Below are 25,067 nucleotides of genomic sequence, written 5' to 3'. Positions count from 1 at the left end.
ATTTCTGATTGATGGACAGGGCTGATCTCTTTAAACTCAGCTCTCACTTCCTCATTCCCACTGTATTGTTTCTCATCACTCTCACATCCTTTTTTGAGGGACAGTTCCTGCTGACATATTAACGTTTTATGTGATTGCACATAGAGTAAAAGGGATGAAGGGACCGTTTTGGGCACATAAGTCCATGAGCACATGCGGGGTTACATTGCTAAAGTGGGACTGTTGGTTTGTCCTGGATTACTGCAGCTGTGGATAGGTTTGGCTTGTGTTCAGCAAGGTCTGCTAGAGTGGAACACCTTTATGTCTAAGGCTAGTTATACAATGCTGGAATCTAATAAAGACCACACGTGTATGTATAATTTATTCCATGTTAACTTTAAGAAGGGCTAAGCTTTTGTTGAACATATCTCTTCCTTTAGTGTCATGTACAGCTATATAATCTGTTATATTGTTATATTGTTGGTGCCCATCGGGCCCAAATATTCATATGTATATATATGTGTGTGTGAGAGAGAGAGACTTTTGGGAAGGGAAGATTAGATTTCTGTCCTTTATGTATGCCATGAAAAGCTGCACACGTTGTGTAATGGTGGGGAAACGATGCCAGATGTTATATTGTTTATCCAGAAGTGTCTGTTGCTGAGCGTGTGAAGCAGGCCTTTGGGGGTGTGGGGGTGTGTGTGGGGGGGGGGGCTTATTTCGGTTGAGTAGATGCGGTCTGAAGCTGTTCTGAAAAAAGACGCAGCTACATTGAATGTGGTCGTGTTCAGGAACGGGGCTACTGGTGTGTTTTTCTGAAGGAGAGTTGTTCTGCATGTTCTGGCAGAAGGCCCGGAAGGTTCCGTAGTGGATATTTCATTGACATCCCCCCACGGGCACGCTGGTGATCTCCCCTGACCTCACTGCTGGTGACTCATCGATGGGTTATCTTTTCTCTCTCGCCTCAAACTTGAATTTCTGCCTTAAGACAATAGTTTTTGTGTTGTTGCTCACAACCTCTCGTCGTATCTCAGTGCAGCTAGAGCAGAAAGAGCAGACGGTGACCCATTCACTTTGAGGTTTGATACTCCTTTTGACATTTCTGGGTGGGGAAGAGTTTTTAGAGATTGGTTCAGAGATGAGGTACATGAATGTGACTGCGTGGGTCTGTTTTACTCCAATAAAGGGACCAATAAGCTTTGTTTCTGGTGGGAAGTCTGAACGTGTAACACCAGGAAGTGACATCACAGCTTTTATCTAAGCACTGTGGTTTTGTCGACGCGGTGTTGAAGTACAGTAACATTTTCACGTGAACTTTTGTCCATTTGTCTTTAAACTTGATTGTAAAATTGACCTTAGGTTGAAATAAAAACATTGGACTTATGTTTGTTTCTCTATGCACGTTCTCCAGTTCAGTTTGGTATGCAGGTCTGAAACAAGGATTTCATGGGGGGAGCTTACCGTCCATGTTAATCTTTGATGGTTTGGACAAAGGACATTTTCAGCATTTGCTGTCTTTGTGTATCTACGACCTGTTTTTTAGTGTCACCGTTTTTAGCATCTATATCGCACTATATCGCCATTTGAGCACTCTCCGTAGATGAGCCTGGTACACAACACATCGTAATAATATTAGAATACAATTATCACATTAAAATGTTGCTGCAGCATCGAGAGGTTTGTTTGGCACTGAACAGGTCTGTCCAAACCAGTGCTCTTGTCATACAGATGGGGTTATGTGCACTCTATATCCCGTTACATTATTGTCACATACATGATTTGAAATAGGGGTTAGTTTCTCTGAATTTTAAAGCAAAATGGGGTATCCATTTTGCGAAATAGAACAAACGCTCAACATTAGTGAAAAGAGGGTAAATGCTTTATTAAGTGTTAGAACTGCTTGAAATGTACATTTTGATTTCAGTAGGCTTACTTGATCACCAAAGGCATACAGTGATAGACTCCACATGTAACTGTTATCTTAAGAATACCATATGCAAGTCATTAGTATGACCGCTGACCTACAGGATCTGTCTTGGTAATTTCTAAGCAGTTTTACAAATGAGAACAATGAAAGCACCGCTCAAAAAAGCTGAAATGTTTAATGGTTTGAGAATCCCATATGAGCATAAAAATAATAGAAAAAATGAAGTCCATTCTCACAGTTTATTTGTTTAACTGTTTAATTGTTCATGGTATTTCCCCTCAACGAATCACATTCATTTTCAAGGTGCCAGTGCTACTGCTATTTATGAAATCAGCCCCCTCCACCACTTATACTACCCGTGACATAAAAGAAACCTTGTCCGAGAAAAATATGAGAACAAGGAGAAGGAAAATGTTTGATTTTGTTTTATTTTTCCAGCTGTTATAGGGTGAGAGGCACCGAATGGCATGAGAACTGAACCCAGTAGAGGCAGAAACACAACTGGCCAATAGCACTGACGATCTGACCCTAGTTCTGCTCTGAGCATGTTGCCCTGGAGACCACCTTGCATGAATTCTGTTCTGAAACGCCATGTGTGTCCTGTAATGTTTGTGGTACAACATTTTGCAGTTTTACAAATTCAAGAAAAAATAAAAACAATGAATTTTATATCAGTGGTCTGGTTTCATCTCATTGTGTGAACCTAGGCAGCATTTGGAATTACCATTCATTCAGCAACAAACACTCAAACCACAACACTGTTTATCCCACCCATTCTCTGTGTAATGCGCCGACGTTGAAACGCCATTGGCTTTGCCAATTAGAACCAATTTGTAGCACTGATCTTGAATTATTGTACAGCTATACAATGTTTTGGGACAGAGTGCTGGCCCATCAACTGCATATTTTAAATCCAAACTTAAGGACTATAACCACTGGCAGAGGGTGAGTCAACATGTCGGTGAGACTTTTCAATGATAGGAAGGGATTTACAATGGTCTTGTAACAATGTTTTAACACAAAAATCTTACCTATTGTACCTTTAAGGGGAAAACTGTTAAATATTCTGTTTTTTATTCAACGGAAAAATCTAAAACAAAATAACTGTAAGAAAAAGGAAACAAAAAGAACATAAATCATCTTAATTATAACAAAAGACCAAAATTCCAGTTAGGAAATTTGACATATGATGTTTTTATGCAAAGTGAATACAATAGACATTGAAATATACATTGACATAGATATTTGGAAACTGGGCTGCCTAGAAAGGTTTGTTAGTGAACATATTATATTGAAGCTTACTGATATTTAGTACACAAAATGATTAACCCTTAAATCCTGGTCATAAAATATGAATTGGATCTCAACCTCTTCTAAATCACACAACAAACACTTCCTTCAACAGACAGACACAGATTAATCTTAGTATCTAAAATCTGAATTTAGTCTAGGACTTGGCTTAATGTGTGTTTGTGAAACTGACCCCTAATGCTCTTAATTTAAATTTCTGCCAATGTATTTCTATCGTTCTGAAACAATATTGTTTTAAGCTTATTACCGCTGCAGGAAAATGAGTCGGTTTGACAGACACAGATTGTCCTGGACTGAAGTATATTTTGTATTGAGACTCTATGCCTAATCTGTGTCTGTGAAACGGGACCAATTTCAATCTTGGAATATGAGGGAGTACAGACTAATGTTGCCGAGAGCTCCCAAACCCAAGGATAACTGAAAAATTCCAGTTGAAATTTGCTTAGTAAGTCTATCATTTGAGTAACTTTTAAGTCTGGATAGTTATATTTCAGTTGTATATATTTTCGGTACGTTCCCTATTGTTGACGGAGGCACTTGCGACCCTGTCTGTGGTGGTGGTTACTGTTGACAGCATGGTCCCGGGGGATTCCTTCGGCCGGCGGTGGAGAGTGAAATAGCGCACGCACACAAAGACACCTGTGAGGGGAGGGAGACAAAGGGAGAATACACTCACCCAGCACTTCATTAGGAACATTTTTACTTTATTACACCTACTTATTCATGCGATTATCTAATGGGCCAATTGTGTGGCAGCAGTGCAGTGCATACATTCATGTAGATACGGTTCAGAAGCTTCAGTTAATGTTCACATAATCCAATTGGGAAATTGGGAAAAAATGTGATCTAAGTGACTGTGGAATGATTGTTGGTGGCAGACAGGGTGGTTTGAGTATCTCAGAAGCTGCTGATCTCCTGGGACTTTCACACACACCAGTCTGTAGAGTTTGCAAAGAATGGTGCAAAAAACAAAACAAAAATCCAGTGACCAGCAGTTCTGAAGAAACATCTTAATGAGAGACATCAGAGGAGAATGGCCAGGTCAAAGCTGACAGGAAGGTAACAGTAACACAAATAACCACACATTACAACAGTGGTATGCAGAAGAGCATCTCTGAACATACAAGGCATCATAATTCTTAGTGGATAGGCTACAGCAGTAGAAGTCTAATAAAGTCTAATACAGTCAGGTCCATAAATATTGGGACATCGACACAATTCTTTTTGGCTCTATACACCACCACAATGAATTTGAAATGAAACAAACAAGATGTGCTTTAACTGCAGACTTCCAGGTTTAAATTGAGGGTATTTACATCCAAATCAGGTGAATGGTGTTGGAATTACAACAGTTTGTATATGTGCCTCCCACTTTTTAAGGGACCAAAAGTAATGGGACAAACTAACAATCATAAATCAAACTTTCACTTTTTAGAACTTGGTTGCAAATCCTTTGCAGTCAATTACAGCCTGAAGTCTGGAATGCATAGACATCACCAGACGCTGGGTTTCATCCTCTACTGCAACTGTCTTCAGTTCCTGCTTGTTCTTGGGGCATTTTCCCTTCAGTTTTGTCTTCAGCAAGTGAAATGCATGTTCAATCGGATTCAGGTCGGGTGATTGACTTGGCCATTGCATAACATTCCACTTCTTTGCCTTAAAAAAACTCTTCGGTTGCTTTCGCAGTATGCTTCGGGTCATTGTCCATCTGCACTGTGAAGCACCGTCCAATGAGTTCTGAAGCATTTGGCTGAATATGAGCAGATAATATTGCCCGAAACACTTCAGAATTCATCCTGCTGCTTTTGGCAGTAGTCACATCATCAATAAATACATGGGAACCAGTTCCATTGGCAGCCATACATGCCCACGCCATGACACTACCACCACCATGCTTCATTGATGAGGTGGTATGTTTTGGATCATGAGCAGTTCCTTTCCTTCTCCATGCTCTTCTCTTCCCATCATTCTGGTCCAAGTTGATCTTTGTCTCATCTGTCCATAGGATGTGGTTCCAGAACTGTAAAGGCTTTTTTAGATGTTGTTTGGCAAACTCTAATCTGGTCTTCCTGTTTTTGAGGCTCACCAATGGTTTACATCTTGTGGTGAACCCTCTGTATTCACTCTGGTGAAGTCTTCTCTTGATTGTTGACTTTGACACACATACACCTACCTCCTGGAGAGTGTTCTTGATCTGGCCAACTGTTGTGAAGGGGTTTTTCTTCACCAGGGAAATAATTATTCTGTCATCCACCACAGTTGTTTTCCATGGTTTTCCGGGTCTTTTGGTGTTGCTGAGCTCACCGGTGCGTTCTTTCTTTTTAAGAATGTCCCAAACAGTTGATTTGGCCACACCTAATGTTTTTGCTATCTCTCTGATGGGTTTGTTTAGATTTTTCAGCCTAATGATGGCTTGCTTCACTGATAGTGACAGCTCTTTGGATCTCATATTGAGAGTTGACAGCAACAGATTCTAAATGCAAATAGCACACTTTAAATGAACTCTAGACCTTTTATCTGCTCCTTGTAAATGAGATAATGAGGGAATAACACACACCTGGCCATGGAACAGCTGAGCAGCCAATTGTCCCATTACTTTTGGACCCTTAAAAAGTGGGATGCACATATACAAACTGTTGTAATTCCTACACCGTTCACCTGATTTGGATGTAAATACCCTCAAATTAAAGCTGAAAATCTGCAGTTAAAAGATATCATTTCAAATCCATTGTGATGGTGTATAGAGCCAAAAAGAGGAGAATTGTGTCGATGTCCCAATATTTATGGACCTGACTGTAAATACCTGAAGTGCTCTCAAAGAAACGGACATACAGCACCAGTTAAGCACACAAATTTGCCTCCTGTTTAAAAATTGAGTGTCCAAGCATCTCTGACCATCACACAAAGCTCACGTGTCTGCCATTTTGAACATGTCTGTTCCTCTTCTATTCGTTACTCTGTTAAGCGTCTTCTCTAAAAAGTGCTATACAGAATTGAATGTGAGGACTATGTTGGAATTGCGCTCCTAGATTTGCAGTTTAAAATAACAGGCCATTCAGCCCAGCAATGCTTGCCTTTTCCTACTAAGTGTACCTACTGCTTAGTTTGCCTAAAAGCTAAATAGTATCTAGCACCATATAAAGCCTGGTCTTGAAAACCCCCAGTGTTTCTGCCTCCTGTCCTGGCAAGCTATTCCACACAGAGACCAATCGCTGTGTGAAGAAAATACTTACTAATATCAGTGTGGAATTTATCCTTTGCCAATTTCCATTTGTGCCCTCTCGTTCTGCTAACGGAACTTACCCTGAAGAATCGATCAGATTTTAATTGGAAGAAATAGCCTTTTCAGGCAGAGTTATGCTGTGAGTTCGGCTGAATAAATCACTGTCGTCAGCCGAACAGCTAAGAATCAGAAAAGTCTTCTCACCTGCACTGACATCAAATACTGTCGTCAAAAGGGACCTCCAGCCAGATTTTTATCATTTTTTAAGCATGAAAGCATGAAATATGCTTCTTGAGTGATAGCACATTTTTCCCATAATCCAGGCTAGTGGTAACAAACCAACCCACTAACAAAGCACAGGGTTGGGGTTGGAGTGAAAACCTATAGGACGGTAGATCTCCAGGAACAGGGTTGGGCACCCCTGTTCTAGCTGTTGAATGAGGTGTGCTTTGTTAGTTTTGGAGTGAAAACCTACAGGATGGTAGATATCCTGGAACAGGGTTGGGCAGCTTTGCACTAGCTGTTGAATGAGGTGTGCTTTGTTAGGTTTGGAGTGAAACCTTTTGAACCGTAGATCTCCAGGAGCAGGGCTGGGTTGCCCTGCTCTAGTTGGGTACCCCTGCTTCAGATCATGCAGTACCATGGAAGAGCTAGCGTTTAATTGGATGACCTTTTACTGGTAACTTACAACCTATAAGTACCTGTCATGTCACTGGGAGGAGCCAGTTTGAAGGTAACCATAGATAGCCCGGCCAGGTTAAACCCACCCACTGGAAGAAACCATCTGTTTCCTTCCACAGTAGACAAGTCAAAACAAGCTAATGACACAGGCTAGGCTCAACCCTTCCATACCTATGCAGTTGTCGAGATTTAAGCCTAGGCTCTTGTGGTGAATTTTTGGTTTGTCCCGGGGCCTGTTCACTGTTCATCAAAGCAAGAATACCCAGTCTGCTGGATAATGGCACTGAGCAAAACCCGTTCCAAATCCGGAACATGGACTGAAGTCAAAAACAGCTGTTCCAGGTTTTTACTTTGTGCAGTTATGCAGCTAACTCGGTAATCCTGCTTTGTGGAACAGGCAACCCTGGGCCTGCTTGTGTGGGACGGCCTGTATTTACCATGGAGGGAGTTAAGGATGCAGAATATGTAGAAGATGACTTCCTTCAGAGGGCTGACCGGGAAGAGCAGCACCCCCCAGGACAGCCCCAGAAGCCAGGAGACCCCCATCAGGCTGAATATGTCCTTCCGGGTGATGTGCCGCTCCTGCTGGGCGGGGCTTAGCCTCCGCGCACGCACAACATGCACAGTCACTGCCACGAACACCAGCAGGTTCAGCAGGACCACCAGGGCGAAGAAGCTGAAGGTGATGCTGAGCAGTACCGATTCAGGCAGGTAACACCTGGAGAGACATAGAACAGTGTTAGTCAGGTAACACCTGGAGAGACATAGAGCAGGTAACACCTGGAGAGACATAGAACAGTGTCAGTCAGGTAACACCTGGAGAGACATAGAACAGTGTTAGTCAGGTAACACCTGGAGAGACATAGAACAGTGTTATTCAGGTAACACCTGTAGAGATATAGACCAGAGAGACATATAACAGGTAACACCTGGAGAGACATAGAACAGTGTTAGTCAGGTAACACCTGTTGAGATATAGAACGGTGTTCGTCAGGTAACACCTGTAGAGACATTGTAGAACCTGCACAGCTAGACCAATGAGGGAATAGCTGGAGGTGAAGGGACGACGTGTTCTTTCCTGGCTGTTGAATGAAAGATTTTAAATTATCAAACTCCGCACACGAACAGAGCACAATTATGTTTAGGAATATACTGGGTCTGTTGCCACGGGTCGGATATGGATTGACCTGCCCCATATCCCGCTTACAACTGGCCTGAAACAGATCAGTAATATTCCTAATATTCTCCGTTCGTAAACGGGGCCGTTTTGAAAGCTTAGTGGTTACTCTCGTTCCACTCGTTGATCTGACTCCATTTAAGATATAATTTAGAAATTTGGGTTTGTAACTTACGCAGACCTCGGGAGTGATTACACTCGACTCGTACCTGCGCCACCATTACTCAATAGATGCTCCCGGGATTAGCATTACTGCTGAAATCTCAGTTCGGTGGAGAACTCAGAGGCTGAGGGTCCAATCAACACAATACATGCAAACCTGCCATGATATTTGCGAGCCCAGGTCGGCGTAGCATTGTCTGGGCTCCTTAGAGCTAATTTGGTAGGAACCGGCGTAACGCCCATGGGTTCCCTTCGCACCAGATTACAGGAGCCTTGCGTCGCCCGACCCTTTAAGGGACAGAAATTGCTGGCCTCACAACTTAGAACTATCACAGGTGTACCGCCCCGCCGATCGGTCGGTCTTTTGGCCACCATTTCCCCCTGAGTATTTCAGTTGTAATTTAGGCTGAAAAGGTACAAGATGAATTAGAGTCATGGAGATCACGCAAGTTACAAGCAAAATGGTTTATTTGCAGACAGGTAGGCAGTTAACGTAGAATATCAGTCAATTACAATTAGACAAATTGAAAATAAAAAGTATAGAGTAAAGAATCTTACCCAGCCTGCTTTCGCTACACACATATACAGAATATGCACAGTGTGGGAAATCGAGTGCGATCTTCCCGATACTTACATACACGCATACCTACATAAGACATGTTGTGTGGGAAGTCGAATACGATCTTCCACTGCTACACATACATACATACATACCCAAGACATGTTGTGTGGGAAGTCGAATACGATCTTCCCGATCTTCCCCGATTGGTCTGTCTCCCTTGCTTTTATGCCAAATCACACGTTTGAAACCAGGCGGCAGTGCCATAAATCAACCTGGAGGGGTGGTCAAATCTGGAATTTAGACCCCCACCGTTGGGGGTTGTTGAGTAGGGAAAATGAGATGATTACCAGGAGAGGACGTGTAGGTTTTCCCTTGAGTTATTGAAACTATGGTTAATTAAAATCCATTTGGTATGAAATGTATCTCATCTGATTCGTTGACTTTACTGGATCACATCCATACCAAACAGATTATCCTAATGTTTTGTTATGGTGCAGTTATCATGAAACTTCCCTCCTGATTATCCATTTTACATGCAATTCCTGTTACCATTACATAAGACTTAATGCAATAATACAAGGATCACATGGGCAATGTTTTCAAGGTGTTACCGGGTCTATTTACCATCTAAACAACAGTTTTGAGGTTTTCATTCAAGAGAGTAGTCCCTGGGGTAATGACAGCAGTGCCCAAAGGAGGGCACTGTGGTACTGCCCGGAGTCTTTCCCCCTGGAAGTGACCAGGTGTGGGGCCATAAGATATTAGGCACATTCCTTTCCCGGGAGTTTTAATGGCCCACATGGCCTAATTGCCCGGGAACCGCTCATCCACCCACCATATATCTCTCCTTTATCATATTGGTGTCACTGGTCTGGAACTCCTCAAAAGGTACTACAAACAGTATTGTCCTTTGTCCCTTTTGACACGCCCCAGAACCCCCACCTCACAAATGGCAGAGTCAACCCCCAGCTCACAGGCTCTTCACAGATGGCAGCCCTTCCTGCTACAGGCCGCCCCATCATATCTGTGAATGCTGTAGTTGGGAGTTTTCATGATAACTGCATTATGCTGTAAATATGTCTTTGTGCCTCTCATGGTAATATACCTTTTGGATAAACCTGATTTGGGTGAATGAAAGGAAAGGAGACATCCCAGACTGTTTGGTTTCTTCTCCTTATCTCCGAAATCCAGTTCTAAACAGTGAGTCACCCATCTATAATTTACAGCCAGGCCCACCCGGCAGGGGGCTAAAACACCTGGCTTCTACAGAGACTTTTTGTCCAGTTTCCCCTCGGCTCCTGAATGGTTGTGATATCAAAAGGTAGACTGTTACAAAAACTAGACCATTACACCAGTCGCACTGAACCAATCAGAATAACACCAAACATCACTATATTCTGACCTGGGATTATCATGAAACATCTTTATACCATCTCCAATATTCCTGTTCTGGAATGTGAGAAAATCCTTCTCTAGCTCTCCCCCACAGGCATGTGTGCCAATGGTGGGGGCTAACAATGTAGGAGGGGGGGAAGTCAGCAAGCTGACCAGCGCATGAGACCAAATGTTCCTTATGACCGGCTTACAGATTCCCCCCTATGGCCCCGAGGGACAAACAACACAGTTCCAAGGGGTCACTGTGAAAGCCGTGGCTGTACATGTAATTCCCTGCGGATGCTTGGGGTCTCAATCCCGACAGTGTTGGCACCTGCAGGGGGCTGAGCACCGAAACAGCAGGGCTAGAAGATTTTAGGGAGTGGAATGAGGCTGGTGATGACGGACTCTCAGAACACCCAGTCCCACCAGTCCCACCATATGTAGGCATCCAGGGCAGAGCTGGTAGAGGAGCTGGCCCTGGACGACCCGTTGCACCAGGTCCATTAGGTCAGTCAGAGACCACGCACACTGTCCAGAAATAGTGTCCTTCCACCACAGAGAGACGTCCATCTCCAGCGGAATTCTCCTCAGAACGCAGATCTGACCCATTACGAAGTCCTCAATCACTTCCAGTCAATCAAGTGACTCGCTGGAAAGGTCAGACCTTCATGCGTGAAGGAGCTCATCTCGCTGATGACGTACTACTGTGGGTGAGACACCTGGACGATCTCAGCATGGCCAGACAAAAACTGAACACCAATACATTTGGCACAAAATGGGAAAATATTGTTAGACATATAATAATGACAAGATGTTTCATGATAACCAGTGCGAGTAGTCAATATGGTCTTCATGTCCCTTATAGAGATATGCACCAATACGGTGATCTAATTTAAATACCTGATTCTTCACTACTACGCAGGTTGAGCGTATGGTAGTGGAATTTAGATAGACCTGTCTTAGGTGAATCAAAGGAAAAGAAACCAAGAATCCAATATAGACAGTACAACTATTTATAGTAAACATACAAACAATACATAAACACATTAATGAGGTGGATAAAGAATATTTATCTTTGTTCTGACACAATCCACCTATGCCAGCCTAAGGCCTCAATGAATTCCCTTACGACATGACTAGGGTTCTTGTGCAGACAAAAGTCCAGAATATCTTGCTGGCAGCAGCAAACCAACCCTTGGCATATGTTCTGCAGGCTAAGACACGCTCGATGGTATGGGTCTGATGGACAAGTGAACAGCTAATAGAATGGAGCGCCTGCGCTTCAGATCTAACAGCCGTGAATATATATATTTTTTTTTTTGTAAACTATGAATGATATGTTTGAGACCAGTGATCATCTGGTTTACCAAACTTGATGAAATTTAGGATAATGAATTATCCTATAAGTATTTGGAAGGCACGTCTGCCTAAGAATTCAGGAACTAAATTATCGAGCTGTGCCTGTAGCCATGCATACTACTATATTGCAGTATATCGCATGCAGAACAGAATGCTGGGACGGTTAATACTAACATATACCAAACACAAGATGTATAACGCGGCTATTTGCTTCAAAATATAAACATTTATGCAGGGTGAATGTCTGCACAAATCCATACGTCCAATCAAAGAATGAATTAAAAACAATAAAAATATACACATTTATGCAGGGTGAATGGCTGCATAAATCCGTAATCAAATGAAAGAATGAATCAAAAACAATAAAAATATACATTTATGCAGGGTGAATGTCTGCATAAATCTGTAATCAAATTAAATAATTAATCAAAAACAATAAAAATATATACATTTATGCAGGGTGAATGTCTGCATAAATCTGTAATCAAATTAAAGAATTGATCAAAAACAATACATCAAAACAAAACAATTCATACACTCTCTCAAGATAAACCATTGAGAGTGCAGGTTCACTGCTCTTACAACAAGAAACACCACACATGATAAACACTTAGGGAAGGAGAGACAAGACGCACAAAGGGAGCAGTGAGAGCTGTGAGGGGGGGCAGTGAGGAACTGAAAAGCTTGAAACTGTGGGGGGAGTAGAATGACCCATAAATCAGTCCTTGCCAGAAAATGACCCCCCTTGTTAGGTTTTATGCCCAGAGGTGTAAATAAGAGGAGGAATTGCTTCTTCTCTTTTACTCTGAAATTTGCTTAAACATTTTTCATTTGGAACACCTTCCAAAATATAAGCCAATTCAGTGTTACTGGGCTATAAAGACCTCTCCTGTTGTAAACATCTCACCGTATAGGTACAGATGCCACAGGTCACTGTAAATCAGTGAAAACTTTAAAGGGTTCATTTCATGGCATTAACTAGTTTATCTAAGGTCTAGAAAATATTCTAATATATATATTTTGTGTTAGTGGGAGAAACCACACAAACATACAATTAGATTTAGGTACACACATGCCTCAGTTAATCTAACTGGCATCCAAGTAAGTATATTAGTATTATTAACTAACAATTCTTAAATGACATGCACAGACATGCAGTATACCGTATATAACAATATAAATTCTCTGCCTTCACAGTGGTGCAACTAGAGCACACAAAGTGAAGCAGAGGAAACTAATATGGTACACCAAGATGCACTATACATTTGGCCTATGCCTAAATAATTTAATTTATCCGATAGGACAAATTATATAATCAGGGATTTCATCCTGTTTTACAACAGATGTATCCCCACTAGGGCAAACGCCTATGTGACATCTATTATAGAACATTCAGTAGATTTAATTTTACATATGTCTATAACAAATATTTCACAAACTATTGCCTATGCATTTAATTATAAGTATACAAATGTTGCCAATACAGGTAGCACATGCCAGAGGACTCGGTTTCCAGCAGCTCAGAAAGACAGAAATTCTGTGAGGCGACACCCGATCCCCGTCTCAGAGGTCTAGACATAGGCACCACGTGCAGAATATTCCCCAACCTTGTAGCAGCGCATCAGAGGGGTGGAGACTTATATCTGCTGTGGCACCCAGCGGCCCTATGACGTAACATCGGGCCTAGTATACAGAGATATCGCAACCACTGATACAGGCCTCAATCACTGAGACTTCAAACTGCTGCTCCCTACGGACGGATACCCGATAGTTTCAAGTCTTGTTATAAACACCATACTTGTTATAACCACCACAATCAAAGGGCTTGAGAAGTATACCCGCCGTGGAACACAGACAACCTGGGAACCTAGAACATGCCCCTGATTCAGCACCCAGTTGCAACTTATAACAATTTCTGCAATTATCATGGAGAAACTTGCCACCGTTAACGGAGCTCAAGCTTACTCCAAAATTAATATTATATATGCGCATCCTAACAGACCGCACACATATATGTATTATTATACAACTTTCCAAGCTTACCAGCACATAAACCACTCATCTCTACATACAGATCTAAACACTTTTACCTTCTCTGTGACATGCTTGTTTGCAAACATGTTGCTACCGAAGCCTACTTGCTCTGTAAGCTATTAGCCACCGCAACACAGCGCCGTTACAAAACATGCACAGCAACATTTCTCTCTCTTTACCTCCTCCAATAATTACGTTACATACCCTGAGAGGTAGTAACCTGCAAATATGACTGGATTCTACGGTCCCAGCCCTGTACAGGATATGTCGATTCCCGAAACAGTGTACATGCAGTAAAATAACACAACTCTCCCAAACATATGCCGATATGAAAGAAATTGTGCTACTCACCACACCAAGGACCGCAAAACCAGATGGAAGAAAACCATACACCCGCGGTAACGGGTATCATGCCGGAATGCAACAACACCACCAGTAAGGACAAACTTCAGACACCTCACCCATTGTAAGCCTCGGCAGACGAATCTTACATGGATGAAGTTTGATCACATAATGAAATTAGATCACGTCGGGGTCACCACTTGTAGAACCTGCACAGCTAGACCAATGAGGGAATAGCTGGAGGTGAAGGGACGACGTGTTCTTTCCTGGCTGTTGAATGAAAGATTTTAAATTATCAAACTCCGCACACGAACAGAGCACAATTATGTTTAGGAATATACTGGGTCTGTTGCCACGGGTCGGATATGGATTGACCTGCCCCATATCCCGCTTACAACTGGCCTGAAACAGATCAGTAATATTCCTAATATTCTCCGTTCGTAAACGGGGCCGTTTTGAAAGCTTAGTGGTTACTCTCGTTCCACTCGTTGATCTGACTCCATTTAAGATATAATTTAGAAATTTGGGTTTGTAACTTACGCAGACCTCGGGAGTGATTACACTCGACTCGTACCTGCGCCACCATTACTCAATAGATGCTCCCGGGATTAGCATTACTGCTGAAATCTCAGTTCGGTGGAGAACTCAGAGGCTGAGGGTCCAATCAACACAATACATGCAAACCTGCCATGATATTTGCGAGCCCAGGTCGGCGTAGCATTGTCTGGGCTCCTTAGAGCTAATTTGGTAGGAACCGGCGTAACGCCCATGGGTTCCCTTCGCACCAGATTACAGGAGCCTTGCGTCGCCCGACCCTTTAAGGGACAGAAATTGCTGGCCTCACAACTTAGAACTATCACAGGTGTACCGCCCCGCCGATCGGTCGGTCTTTTGGCCACCATTTCCCCCTGAGTATTTCAGTTGTAATTTAGGCTGAAAAGGTACAAGATGAATTAGAGTCATGGAGATCACGCAAGTTACAAGCAAAATGGTTTATTTGCAGACAGGTAGGCAGTTAACGTAGAATATCAGTCAATTACAATTAGACAAATTGAAAATAAAAAGTATAGAGTAAAGAATCTTACCCAGCCTGCTTTCGCTACACACATATACAGAATATGCACAGTGTGGGAAATCGAGTGCGATCTTCCCGATACTTACATACACGCATACCTACATAAGACATGTTGTGTGGGAAGTCGAATACGATCTTCCACTGCTACACATACATACATACATACCCAAGACATGTTGTGTGGGAAGTCGAATACGATCTTCCCGATCTTCCCCGATTGGTCTGTCTCCCTTGCTTTTATGCCAAATCACACGTTTGAAACCAGGCGGCAGTGCCATAAATCAACCTGGAGGGGTGGTCAAATCTGGAATTTAGACCCCCACCGTTGGGGGTTGTTGAGTAGGGAAAATGAGATGATTACCAGGAGAGGACGTGTAGGTTTTCCCTTGAGTTATTGAAACTATGGTTAATTAAAATCCATTTGGTATGAAATGTATCTCATCTGATTCGTTGACTTTACTGGATCACATCCATACCAAACAGATTATCCTAATGTTTTGTTATGGTGCAGTTATCATGAAACTTCCCTCCTGATTATCCATTTTACATGCAATTCCTGTTACCATTACATAAGACTTAATGCAATAATACAAGGATCACATGGGCAATGTTTTCAAGGTGTTACCGGGTCTATTTACCATCTAAACAACAGTTTTGAGGTTTTCATTCAAGAGAGTAGTCCCTGGGGTAATGACAGCAGTGCCCAAAGGAGGGCACTGTGGTACTGCCCGGAGTCTTTCCCCCTGGAAGTGACCAGGTGTGGGGCCATAAGATATTAGGCACATTCCTTTCCCGGGAGTTTTAATGGCCCACATGGCCTAATTGCCCGGGAACCGCTCATCCACCCACCATATATCTCTCCTTTATCATATTGGTGTCACTGGTCTGGAACTCCTCAAAAGGTACTACAAACAGTATTGTCCTTTGTCCCTTTTGACACGCCCCAGAACCCCCACCTCACAAATGGCAGAGTCAACCCCCAGCTCACAGGCTCTTCACAGATGGCAGCCCTTCCTGCTACAGGCCGCCCCATCATATCTGTGAATGCTGTAGTTGGGAGTTTTCATGATAACTGCATTATGCTGTAAATATGTCTTTGTGCCTCTCATGGTAATATACCTTTTGGATAAACCTGATTTGGGTGAATGAAAGGAAAGGAGACATCCCAGACTGTTTGGTTTCTTCTCCTTATCTCCGAAATCCAGTTCTAAACAGTGAGTCACCCATCTATAATTTACAGCCAGGCCCACCCGGCAGGGGGCTAAAACACCTGGCTTCTACAGAGACTTTTTGTCCAGTTTCCCCTCGGCTCCTGAATGGTTGTGATATCAAAAGGTAGACTGTTACAAAAACTAGACCATTACACCAGTCGCACTGAACCAATCAGAATAACACCAAACATCACTATATTCTGACCTGGGATTATCATGAAACATCTTTATACCATCTCCAATATTCCTGTTCTGGAATGTGAGAAAATCCTTCTCTAGCTCTCCCCCACAGGCATGTGTGCCAATGGTGGGGGCTAACAATGTAGGAGGGGGGGAAGTCAGCAAGCTGACCAGCGCATGAGACCAAATGTTCCTTATGACCGGCTTACAACATAGACCAGTGTTCATCAGGTAACACCTGGAGAGACATCGAACAGGTAATACCTGGAGAGACATAGCACAGTGTTAGTCAGGTAACACCTGGAGAAACATAGAACAGTGTTAGTCAGGTAACACCTGGAGAGACATAGAACAGTGTTAGTCAGGTAACACCTGGAGAGACATAGAACAGTGTTAGTCAGGTAACACCTGTAGAGACATAGAACAGTGTTAGTCAGGTAACACCTGGAGAGACATAGAACAGGTAACACCTGGAGAGACATAGAACAGTGTTAGTCAGGTAACACCTGTAGAGATATAGAACAGTGTTAGTCAGGTAACACCTGGAGAGACAGAAAAGCAGTAACTTAAAGTTTATATATAGCTAACCATGGCAGGCTCAAGCTAAGACTATTCTGTGCTTTGTTAAAATTCTGTTTCTTTTTTCAATATTTATGAAATTACCTATCCATTTTAAGTGATTTCCTAGCTTCACCCTTTATTTATTTTGGACTTTTGAGAATTTGTCCTAGAGGCACATTTCTGTCATCTACTGCGTTGTAAATGCTACATCTCCCTTGTGTATTTAGCAACTTGTATCAGGTTTGTAGAACACCAGACCCAGAAGCGAGACTAAGGAGTAGATCTTTTTAAAAGTCTTTATTTAAATAAAGGCAGTTCAGACAGGCAGGGTTCAATAGTCAGAAAATGGGAATTGCAGGGAATAGGCAGTTTGTTATAAAGTGTCAAGAAAAAGGGTCAATGCTCCGGCAAACAGGAACAACAAGGATAATCCAAAATGGGGTTGTGGTCACAGGTTGGGATAACAAGCGGACAAATCAGACAGAAACAGAATCCAAAGAACAAAATCGAAAAACAAAAACAGGTCGATACATAGCGGTTCAAAACTAGACAGACGAAATAAGCACAATGTGGAAGTCGAAAACAAAACAGGTCAAACCGGGTATCAATCAGGGATAACCTGTGGAGAGTATGGAATGAACACATAACAATCTGGCGATGAGACATACAAACAGAAGGGTTTTTATAAGACAGGTAACAAGAGGGAATGGCAATCAGATGTGGGAAACAATCAGGAAGTGAAATGCAGGTGAAACAAATAACATAGAATGAATGAACTGACAGGGTGACTGTGGTGTGCACAGAGGGTACCAAAACATGGAAACACTAAGCACATAGACAAAGGACTAGACAATGAAAAACTCAGAACCTGACAACTTGGACATTATAAAATGTTTGTCATGTTTCAGGTCTGTCTTGCTATGTTTTATGTTTATTCATTTTGTCTTAGTCACGTATTGCCTTTTCATGTATTATGTTAGTCTAGGTTCGTCATGTTGTTTAGTTTATTTCTTGTTACGATTTATTTTCTCGTCATGTCTAGTTATGTTTCGTTACGATTATATTACCTTGTTATGTTGAGTGGTTATCGTCTTAGTTTCATTTTGTGTTATGTTTTGATTTATGTTTATTGTTACGGAGACTGGTTACTGTTTAAACATACACTTTTACTTTCCGCAAACCTTGCGTTCCGCCTTTTCTCTCTCTCTTTCTGTCATTCACTCCCTAATTGTTTCCATTTGTCTATTTACTAAAACTACTAACGCTAGATCAGGATTGGGTAGAAACTAACAAACTAATCATGTGTTCATGTCACCTTACGTTTCTTGTGCATGTCATTTACTAATTTACTAATGCGAGGGCAGGATAGGTTTATTACTAACGATTACTAATTACCTTGTTAAACTTGTCATCCATCGCACCTGTTTTCCATTTCCTTGCTACGCTCTAACTAATTGTCTACACCTGTCTACACCTGCATTTATATCCCAGTCGCGCTACTGTTCACTGCAAAATTGTCTGCCTCTAGTTTACTACGCAACTACTACTACTTGAGCATTATTACTGATTGATTCACGTTAAGATCCAAGCCTGTTTTACCGACCATTGTTTATTGATTTCTGTTTCGTTGACCATCGTTTGTTTTTTGACCACGTCTTCGCCTACCGTTTTTGTACCTTTGCCTCGCTGATTGTTTCATGGTGTCGACTTCCGCATCGCCCTCGACTACGACTCTGCCTGTACTTCTACCCTGCTGACGGCTCTCCTGCTACCGGACCTTCCTGCACGTCTACCGACTACGAGTTTGCCTCTTCCCTCGGCACCGTACTTTTTGTTTGTTTAGTGTTTGTTTGGCTGGATCTATGTGTATGGACTTTGCTTGTTTTGACTACACTCCTGGGATTCGTCCCGAATAAAGCCCTGACGGGACTTTATCAAACCATTGTTTCTGAGTTGTGCATTTTGGGTCCAACCCCCACGCAACCCCCACGCCACAATGGACCCTGCTGACTCTACTGCCATGTTCCACACCCTCCAGGAACAAGGAGCCATCGTCCGGCAGCATTCACAAGGAATCTCCGAGCTTCACCTGGAGATTCGTGAACTGTGTGCGGAGATGAAGAGGCTCACCGTCGCGGTCCTGCCACAACCACAGGAGGAGCCTACCCACCCACCCGCATCCCCAGCGTTCAACCCCATGGAAACCTGGCAATTCCGGGAGCCCCAGCAACCCCCCCGGAGAGGTTTGGTGGAGAACCTGAGAGGTGCAAGGCTTTCCTAATCCAATGTGACTTCGTATTCAAGCAACAGCCCCAGACCTACAACAGCGACGACCGTTGGATAGGCTATGTGATGGGACTGCTGAAGGGGAGGGCATTGGACTGGGCTACTGCGGTGTGGACCGGGGGTTCATTCCCTCCTCGTTACCAGGTCTTCGTCGAGGAGATTCGGAAGGTCTTCCAACACGCATCCAGTGACCAGGAGCAATCCCAGAGACTGATTGCTCTGCACCAGGGACGGAAGACTGCGGCAGACCACTCCATCGACTTCCGCACCCTCACGGCGGCTACTAGTTGGAACGATGCGGCGTTGACAAATCTCTTCCTGGCCAGCCTGAGTGAGACGCTCCAGGACGAGTTGGCGCGACTGGATCCCATCACCCAGTTCAACCAGCTCGTGCGCACCACGATCCGCCTGGACAACCGTGCCAGACAACGTCGTGCGGAGAGACCGATCCTCCCCGGCAACCCGTACCCCAGGCAGGGGCCAAGTCTTCGACTGGAGGAGCAGCAGTCTGAGGGATCCGAACCCATGGACCTGTCCCGGGCCGGTACAAAGATCTCTACCGAAGAACGAGCACGCCGCAGAACTACCGGTTCGTGCTTCTACTGTGGGAGGCCGGGTCACACCCAGGCTCGGTGCTCCTTCAAGACCAGGCCACCAGTGGAGTTGACAGCAGTCGACAGACTTGAGGGTTCCAACGGAGACAACCATCGTCCCACGCTCACCACGCTGTTAATTCTTCCCGACAGAACAACCCGGGTTAACGCATTGGTGGATTCTGGAGCAGACGCCAACCTCATTGACGAAGTTCTGGTGTCCGAACTGAACATTCCCACCCTCCCTCTACCCCACCCTGAGAACGCGCGGTCGCTGGATGGAAGGACTTTCTGCCGCATGACGCACATCACTATTCCCTTACAAGTGATCATTTCTGGGAACCATCGGGAGATGATCCAGTTCCGCGTCATCCAGTCCCCTAATGACCAACTCATCTTGGGATTACCCTGGCTCCAGAAACACAACCCCACGATCAACTGGAGTTCTAACCAAGTGCAAGCATGGGATCCTAAGTGCCATCTGTCCTGCTTGCGTTCCGCCCCACCACCAGCAGAAGGAGTGCCAGCTCTACCACAGACTCCCAAACCCTCCCTGGAGTGGGTCCCCACTCCTTACCATGACCTGGGCACAGTGTTCTCCAAGACACAAGCTCAGTCATTGCCGCCTCATCGACCCTACGACTGCGCCATCGAGCTCCTTCCCGGTTCGTCACTTCCCTCAAGTCGCCTATACAACGTCTCCAGACCAGAAAGGGAGGCTATGGAGAAATACATCCGTGACTGCCTGGCTAACGGACTAATTTGCCCATCTTCCTCTCCCGTCGGTGCGGGATTCTTCTTCGTACAGAAGAAGGATGGCTCCCTACGCCCGTGCATTGACTACAGGGAGCTGAACAACATCACGGTGAGGAACAAGTATCCTCTGCCCCTGATGGACTCCGTGTTCCACCCTCTTCACGAGGCCACCATCTTCACCAAGTTGGATCTCCGCAACGCTTACCACCTGGTCCGTATCCGTGAGGGCGATGAATGGAAGACCGCCTTCAGCACTTCTCTCGGACACTTTGAATACCTGGTCATGCCATTTGGCCTCACCAATGCTCCTGCTGTCTCCAGGCCCTGGTTAATGACGTTCTTCGGGACTTGTTGGGCCGCCATGTGTTCGTCTACCTGGATGACATCTTAATTTACTCTAATAATGCCAAGGATCATGAGAACCACGTCAGACAAGTGCTACAGAGACTTCTAGAGAACAGATTGTTCATCAAGGCGGAGAAGTGCGTCTTCCACTCTGACACAGTTGAGTTCCTTGGATTCATCCTTGAGAGGGGACGGATCAGGGCGGATCCCAAGAAGATTCTGGCGGTCACCGACTGGCCCACACCCACCTCACGTAAGCAACTCCAGCGCTTCTTGGGATTCGCCAACTTCTACCGAAGGTTCATCCGATCCTATAGTCAAGTGGCCTCCCCTCTAACCAAGCTCACGTCCCCTGCGGTGCCATTCCGGTGGAGCCCCGAAGCTGAGACGGCCTTCACCAAGGTCAAGAGACTGTTCTCTTCCGCTCCCATCCTGGTTCACCCCGACCCCACCCGCCAGTTTGTGGTTGAGACGGATGCTTCCGACTCTGGGGTGGGAGCTGTGCTCTCTCAGGTGGCGGCCGCGGACAACCGACTACACCCCTGCGCCTTCTTCTCCAAGAAGCTGTCCCCGGCGGAGAGGAATTATGATGTCGGAAATCGCAAACTGCTGGCAGTCAAACTGGCGCTGGAGAAGTGGAGACATTGGCTGGAGGGTGCCGAGAAGCCGTTCATCGTTTGGACTGACCACAAAAACCTGGCATACCTCCAGACAGCCAAGAGGCTTTATTCCCGACGGGCCAGATGGGCACTGTTCTTCGGGAGGTTCAGCTTTTCACTCACCTACCGCCCGGGTTCTAAGAACGTTAAGCCTGATGCCCTGTCTCGCCAATTTAACACCTGTCCTGAGCATGAGGTTCCTGAGACCATCCTTCCGGCCTCCTGCACCGTGGGATCCGTCACATGGAGAATCGAGTCGGTGATCCAGAAGGCTCTACGGAGGGAAAGTGATCCCAGGCCCAACCCTGGATTACGCCTATACGTTCCCTCAGCCGCTCGGACACAGGTGCTGCAATGGGCCCATTCATCCCTGCCATCCCGGCTTTACCCGCACCTTGGCGGTGCTGAAGAGGAAATTCTGGTGGGTTTCCATGATCCCCGACACCAGACGCTTTATCAAGGCTTGCACCACATGCGCCAGAAGCAAAGCATCTCACCAGGCCCCTGCTGGACTGCTTCAACCATTGCCGGTGCCCATCCGACCCTGGAGCTACATCGGAGTGGACTTTGTGACCGGACTTCCCCTTTCCGAGGGCAACACCACCATCCTGACTGTGGTGGACCGATTCAGCAAAGCGGCACACTTCATCCCCCTGGCTGGATTGCCCACCGCCAAAGAAACCTTCTTGTGAGAGAGGTTTTCCGGATCCACAGACTTCCCTCGGACATCGTTTCCGACCCATCCATCCATCCATCCATTATCTTAACCCACTTATCCTAAACTTGTCATCCATCGCACCTGTTTTCCATTTCCTTGCTACGCTCTAACTAACTAACTAACTACACCTGTCTACACCTGCATTTATATCCCAGTCGCGCTACTGTTCACTACGAAATTGTCTGCCTCTAGTTTACTACACAACTCTTGAGCATTATTACTGGTTGATTCACGTTAAGATCCAAGCCTGTTTTACCGACTATTGTTTATTGATTTCTGTTTCGTTGACAATCGTTTGTTTTTTGACCACGTCTTCGCCTACCGTTTTTGTACCTTTGCCTCGCTGATTGTTTCATGGTTTCGACTTCTGCATCACCCTTGACTACGACTCTGCCTGCCGTCCGCCTGTACTTCTGCCCCACTGACGGCTCTCCTGCTACCGGACCTTCCTGCACGTCTACCGACTACGAGTTTGCCTCTTCCCTCGGCACCGTGCTTTTTGTTTGTTTAGTGTTTGTTTGGCTGGATCTACGTGTATGGACTTTGCTTGTTTTGACTACGCTCCTGGGATTCGTCCCGAATAAAGCCCTGACGGGACTTTATCTAACCATTGTCTCTGAGTCGTGCATTTTGGGTCCAACCCCCACGCACCCGTCTCAATGTTAACTTTTTTACTTGACAATGTTTTTCCTGACATAGATTTGCATTTATTTGTAACATGCATTTACAGTAGAATAAGAGGTTAAATAAATTATAATAAATAATAATACTTTATAATAAATTATAACAACCAAGCCAAAAGTGCTCCAGCCCACTGGAGACTGATCACTCACATTGTTACTGCGCCACCCTCAAGCTGGTAAATGTTGTACTTGCCATACTTTCCGCAGCTTAGGATCGATATGACAGCCACTGCAGGTAACCCTTAGGGAAGGGGGAGAGAGATGTGGAGTCAGTTATTAGTGCATTAAAGGCCCACACACATATTTTCAATGGCGCTCAATTACCAGCAGTGACTGTTACCTCAGCATTAGAACATTCAGTCAAACATTTTAACGACATATTTGTCATCTCACACCTCAAAGGGTTAAACTCGATTTGATCAAACCCTCAGCAGTGTCGGACTGACAGAGACTTTCCGGAAGCCCCAGGCTCACCCCAGCCCACCAAAGCCAGCCTGAGCAGGTATCTCCTGATGTAGGTACTCACCCCAGCCCACTAGAGCCAGCTTGAGCAGGTATCTCTTGATGTAGGTACTCACCCCAGCCCACCAGAGCCAGCTTGACCAGGTATCTCCTGATGTAGGTACTCACCCCAGCCCACCAGAGCCAGCTTGAGCAGGTATCTCTTGATGTAGGTACTCACCCCAGCCCACCAGAGCCAGCTTGAGCAGGTATCTCTTGATGTAGACATTGAAGACACGGATTACGAGCCAGTAGAGGTGAAAGCCCTCTATGGCGAACCAGGTGATGGTGCAGAGGAGGGAGTAGTGCGTTGCCGCCGCGATGAAGATACAGACTCCGTGGTTGTTTAGGGAGGTCATGCTGTCGTTGGCGAGGAAGGAAAGATTCAGGCTCAGCAGTGCCACACAAAGGTGGATGTGGATACTGAGAGAATGCTCAGAATTATGCCACCTAAGGGAGAGAGGGAGGGAGAGAGAACGAGAGAGACATGGGAGGAAAAAGAAAGAGAGGGCAAGGGAGAGAGAGAGCGAGAGAGAACACGTTATGAAGTGGTGTACCAAACAATGACATCAGGGAATGGAACCAACTGCACCTTCCAATAAGAAGAAGAAGTGCAGGAACACTTCAGGAATGTTTAAATGTATGAATGTAATCTGCATTTGAACAAAGAGCTTAAGGAGGAACTGAAAAATGCATGCTTCATTTATTTACATTTACATTTTTGTCATTTGGCAGACACTTTTAGTCAAAAGTGACTTACCATTGCATAAAGTTAAAGTTACTACACGAGTTAAATGCACCAAACCCATAAATAGCGAAACAGCTGTTCTAAACAAAAAGACAATAGTCATCATCAGTGCAATTTTTTTTTCAGGGTTAGGGTTAGAGAAGAGGGATATCGGAACGCAGGGGAGGAAATCAGGAGGGAGGATTACGGTATAGTCTGAAAAGGTGTGTTTTTAGTCTGTCAAAATATGGGGAGGGATTCCGCTGTCCAGACAGCGGTAGGCAAGTAATTCCACCAGGAACGAGGACGGAAGACATGCAGCTCAACCACCTGGTGTTTGTAATGAGGGAACCATTTGACAGACGCTCTTATCCAGAGCGATGTACAACAACAGTGGATGCGTGCGGCAAAAGGCAGCCAGTGGAGACAAATGAGGAGCGGGGTGCTCATTACATTGTTATGAGCATTTTCCAGATAGTAGACAAGACTAGACAGTAGACCATGGTTACATTAGTATTTTGGATCAAACCCAAGAGCAAATATGAACAATCACTTTGTTATGTTCCTGAGTTCTGTCTGTTAGTTTACCATTGTTTATTATTGTTATTTTTGTATTTATTATTTTTCCTATTCATGTC

The 25,067-nt window shown here is 44.5% G+C and overlaps 1 protein-coding gene across 1 annotated transcript in view; it reads right to left on the bottom strand.

Moving 5' to 3' along the window:
- Positions 1 to 2,846: 2,846 nt before the first annotated feature.
- LOC133130074 (adhesion G protein-coupled receptor G3-like) overlaps positions 2,847 to 25,067 on the bottom strand; it is a 32,309-nt gene continuing 10,088 nt past the window's right edge. Inside the window, exons 9-12 of the mRNA XM_061244319.1 lie at positions 23,884 to 24,152; positions 23,352 to 23,442; positions 7,559 to 7,839; positions 2,847 to 3,856 (exon numbers count right to left, since the gene is read on the bottom strand). Of these exons, the coding sequence (XP_061100303.1) occupies positions 3,708 to 3,856; positions 7,559 to 7,839; positions 23,352 to 23,442; positions 23,884 to 24,152 (790 nt within the window). The 3' untranslated portion in view covers positions 2,847 to 3,707. The remainder of the gene's footprint in view (positions 3,857 to 7,558; positions 7,840 to 23,351; positions 23,443 to 23,883; positions 24,153 to 25,067) is intronic.

The sequence above is a fragment of the Conger conger genome, chromosome 6 (assembly GCF_963514075.1).
Source record: "Conger conger chromosome 6, fConCon1.1, whole genome shotgun sequence".
In the NCBI taxonomy this organism is placed as follows: Eukaryota; Metazoa; Chordata; class Actinopteri; order Anguilliformes; family Congridae; genus Conger; species Conger conger.
Note: the sequence above shows the minus strand (reverse complement) of the source record. Positions and strands in the feature narration are given on the sequence as shown.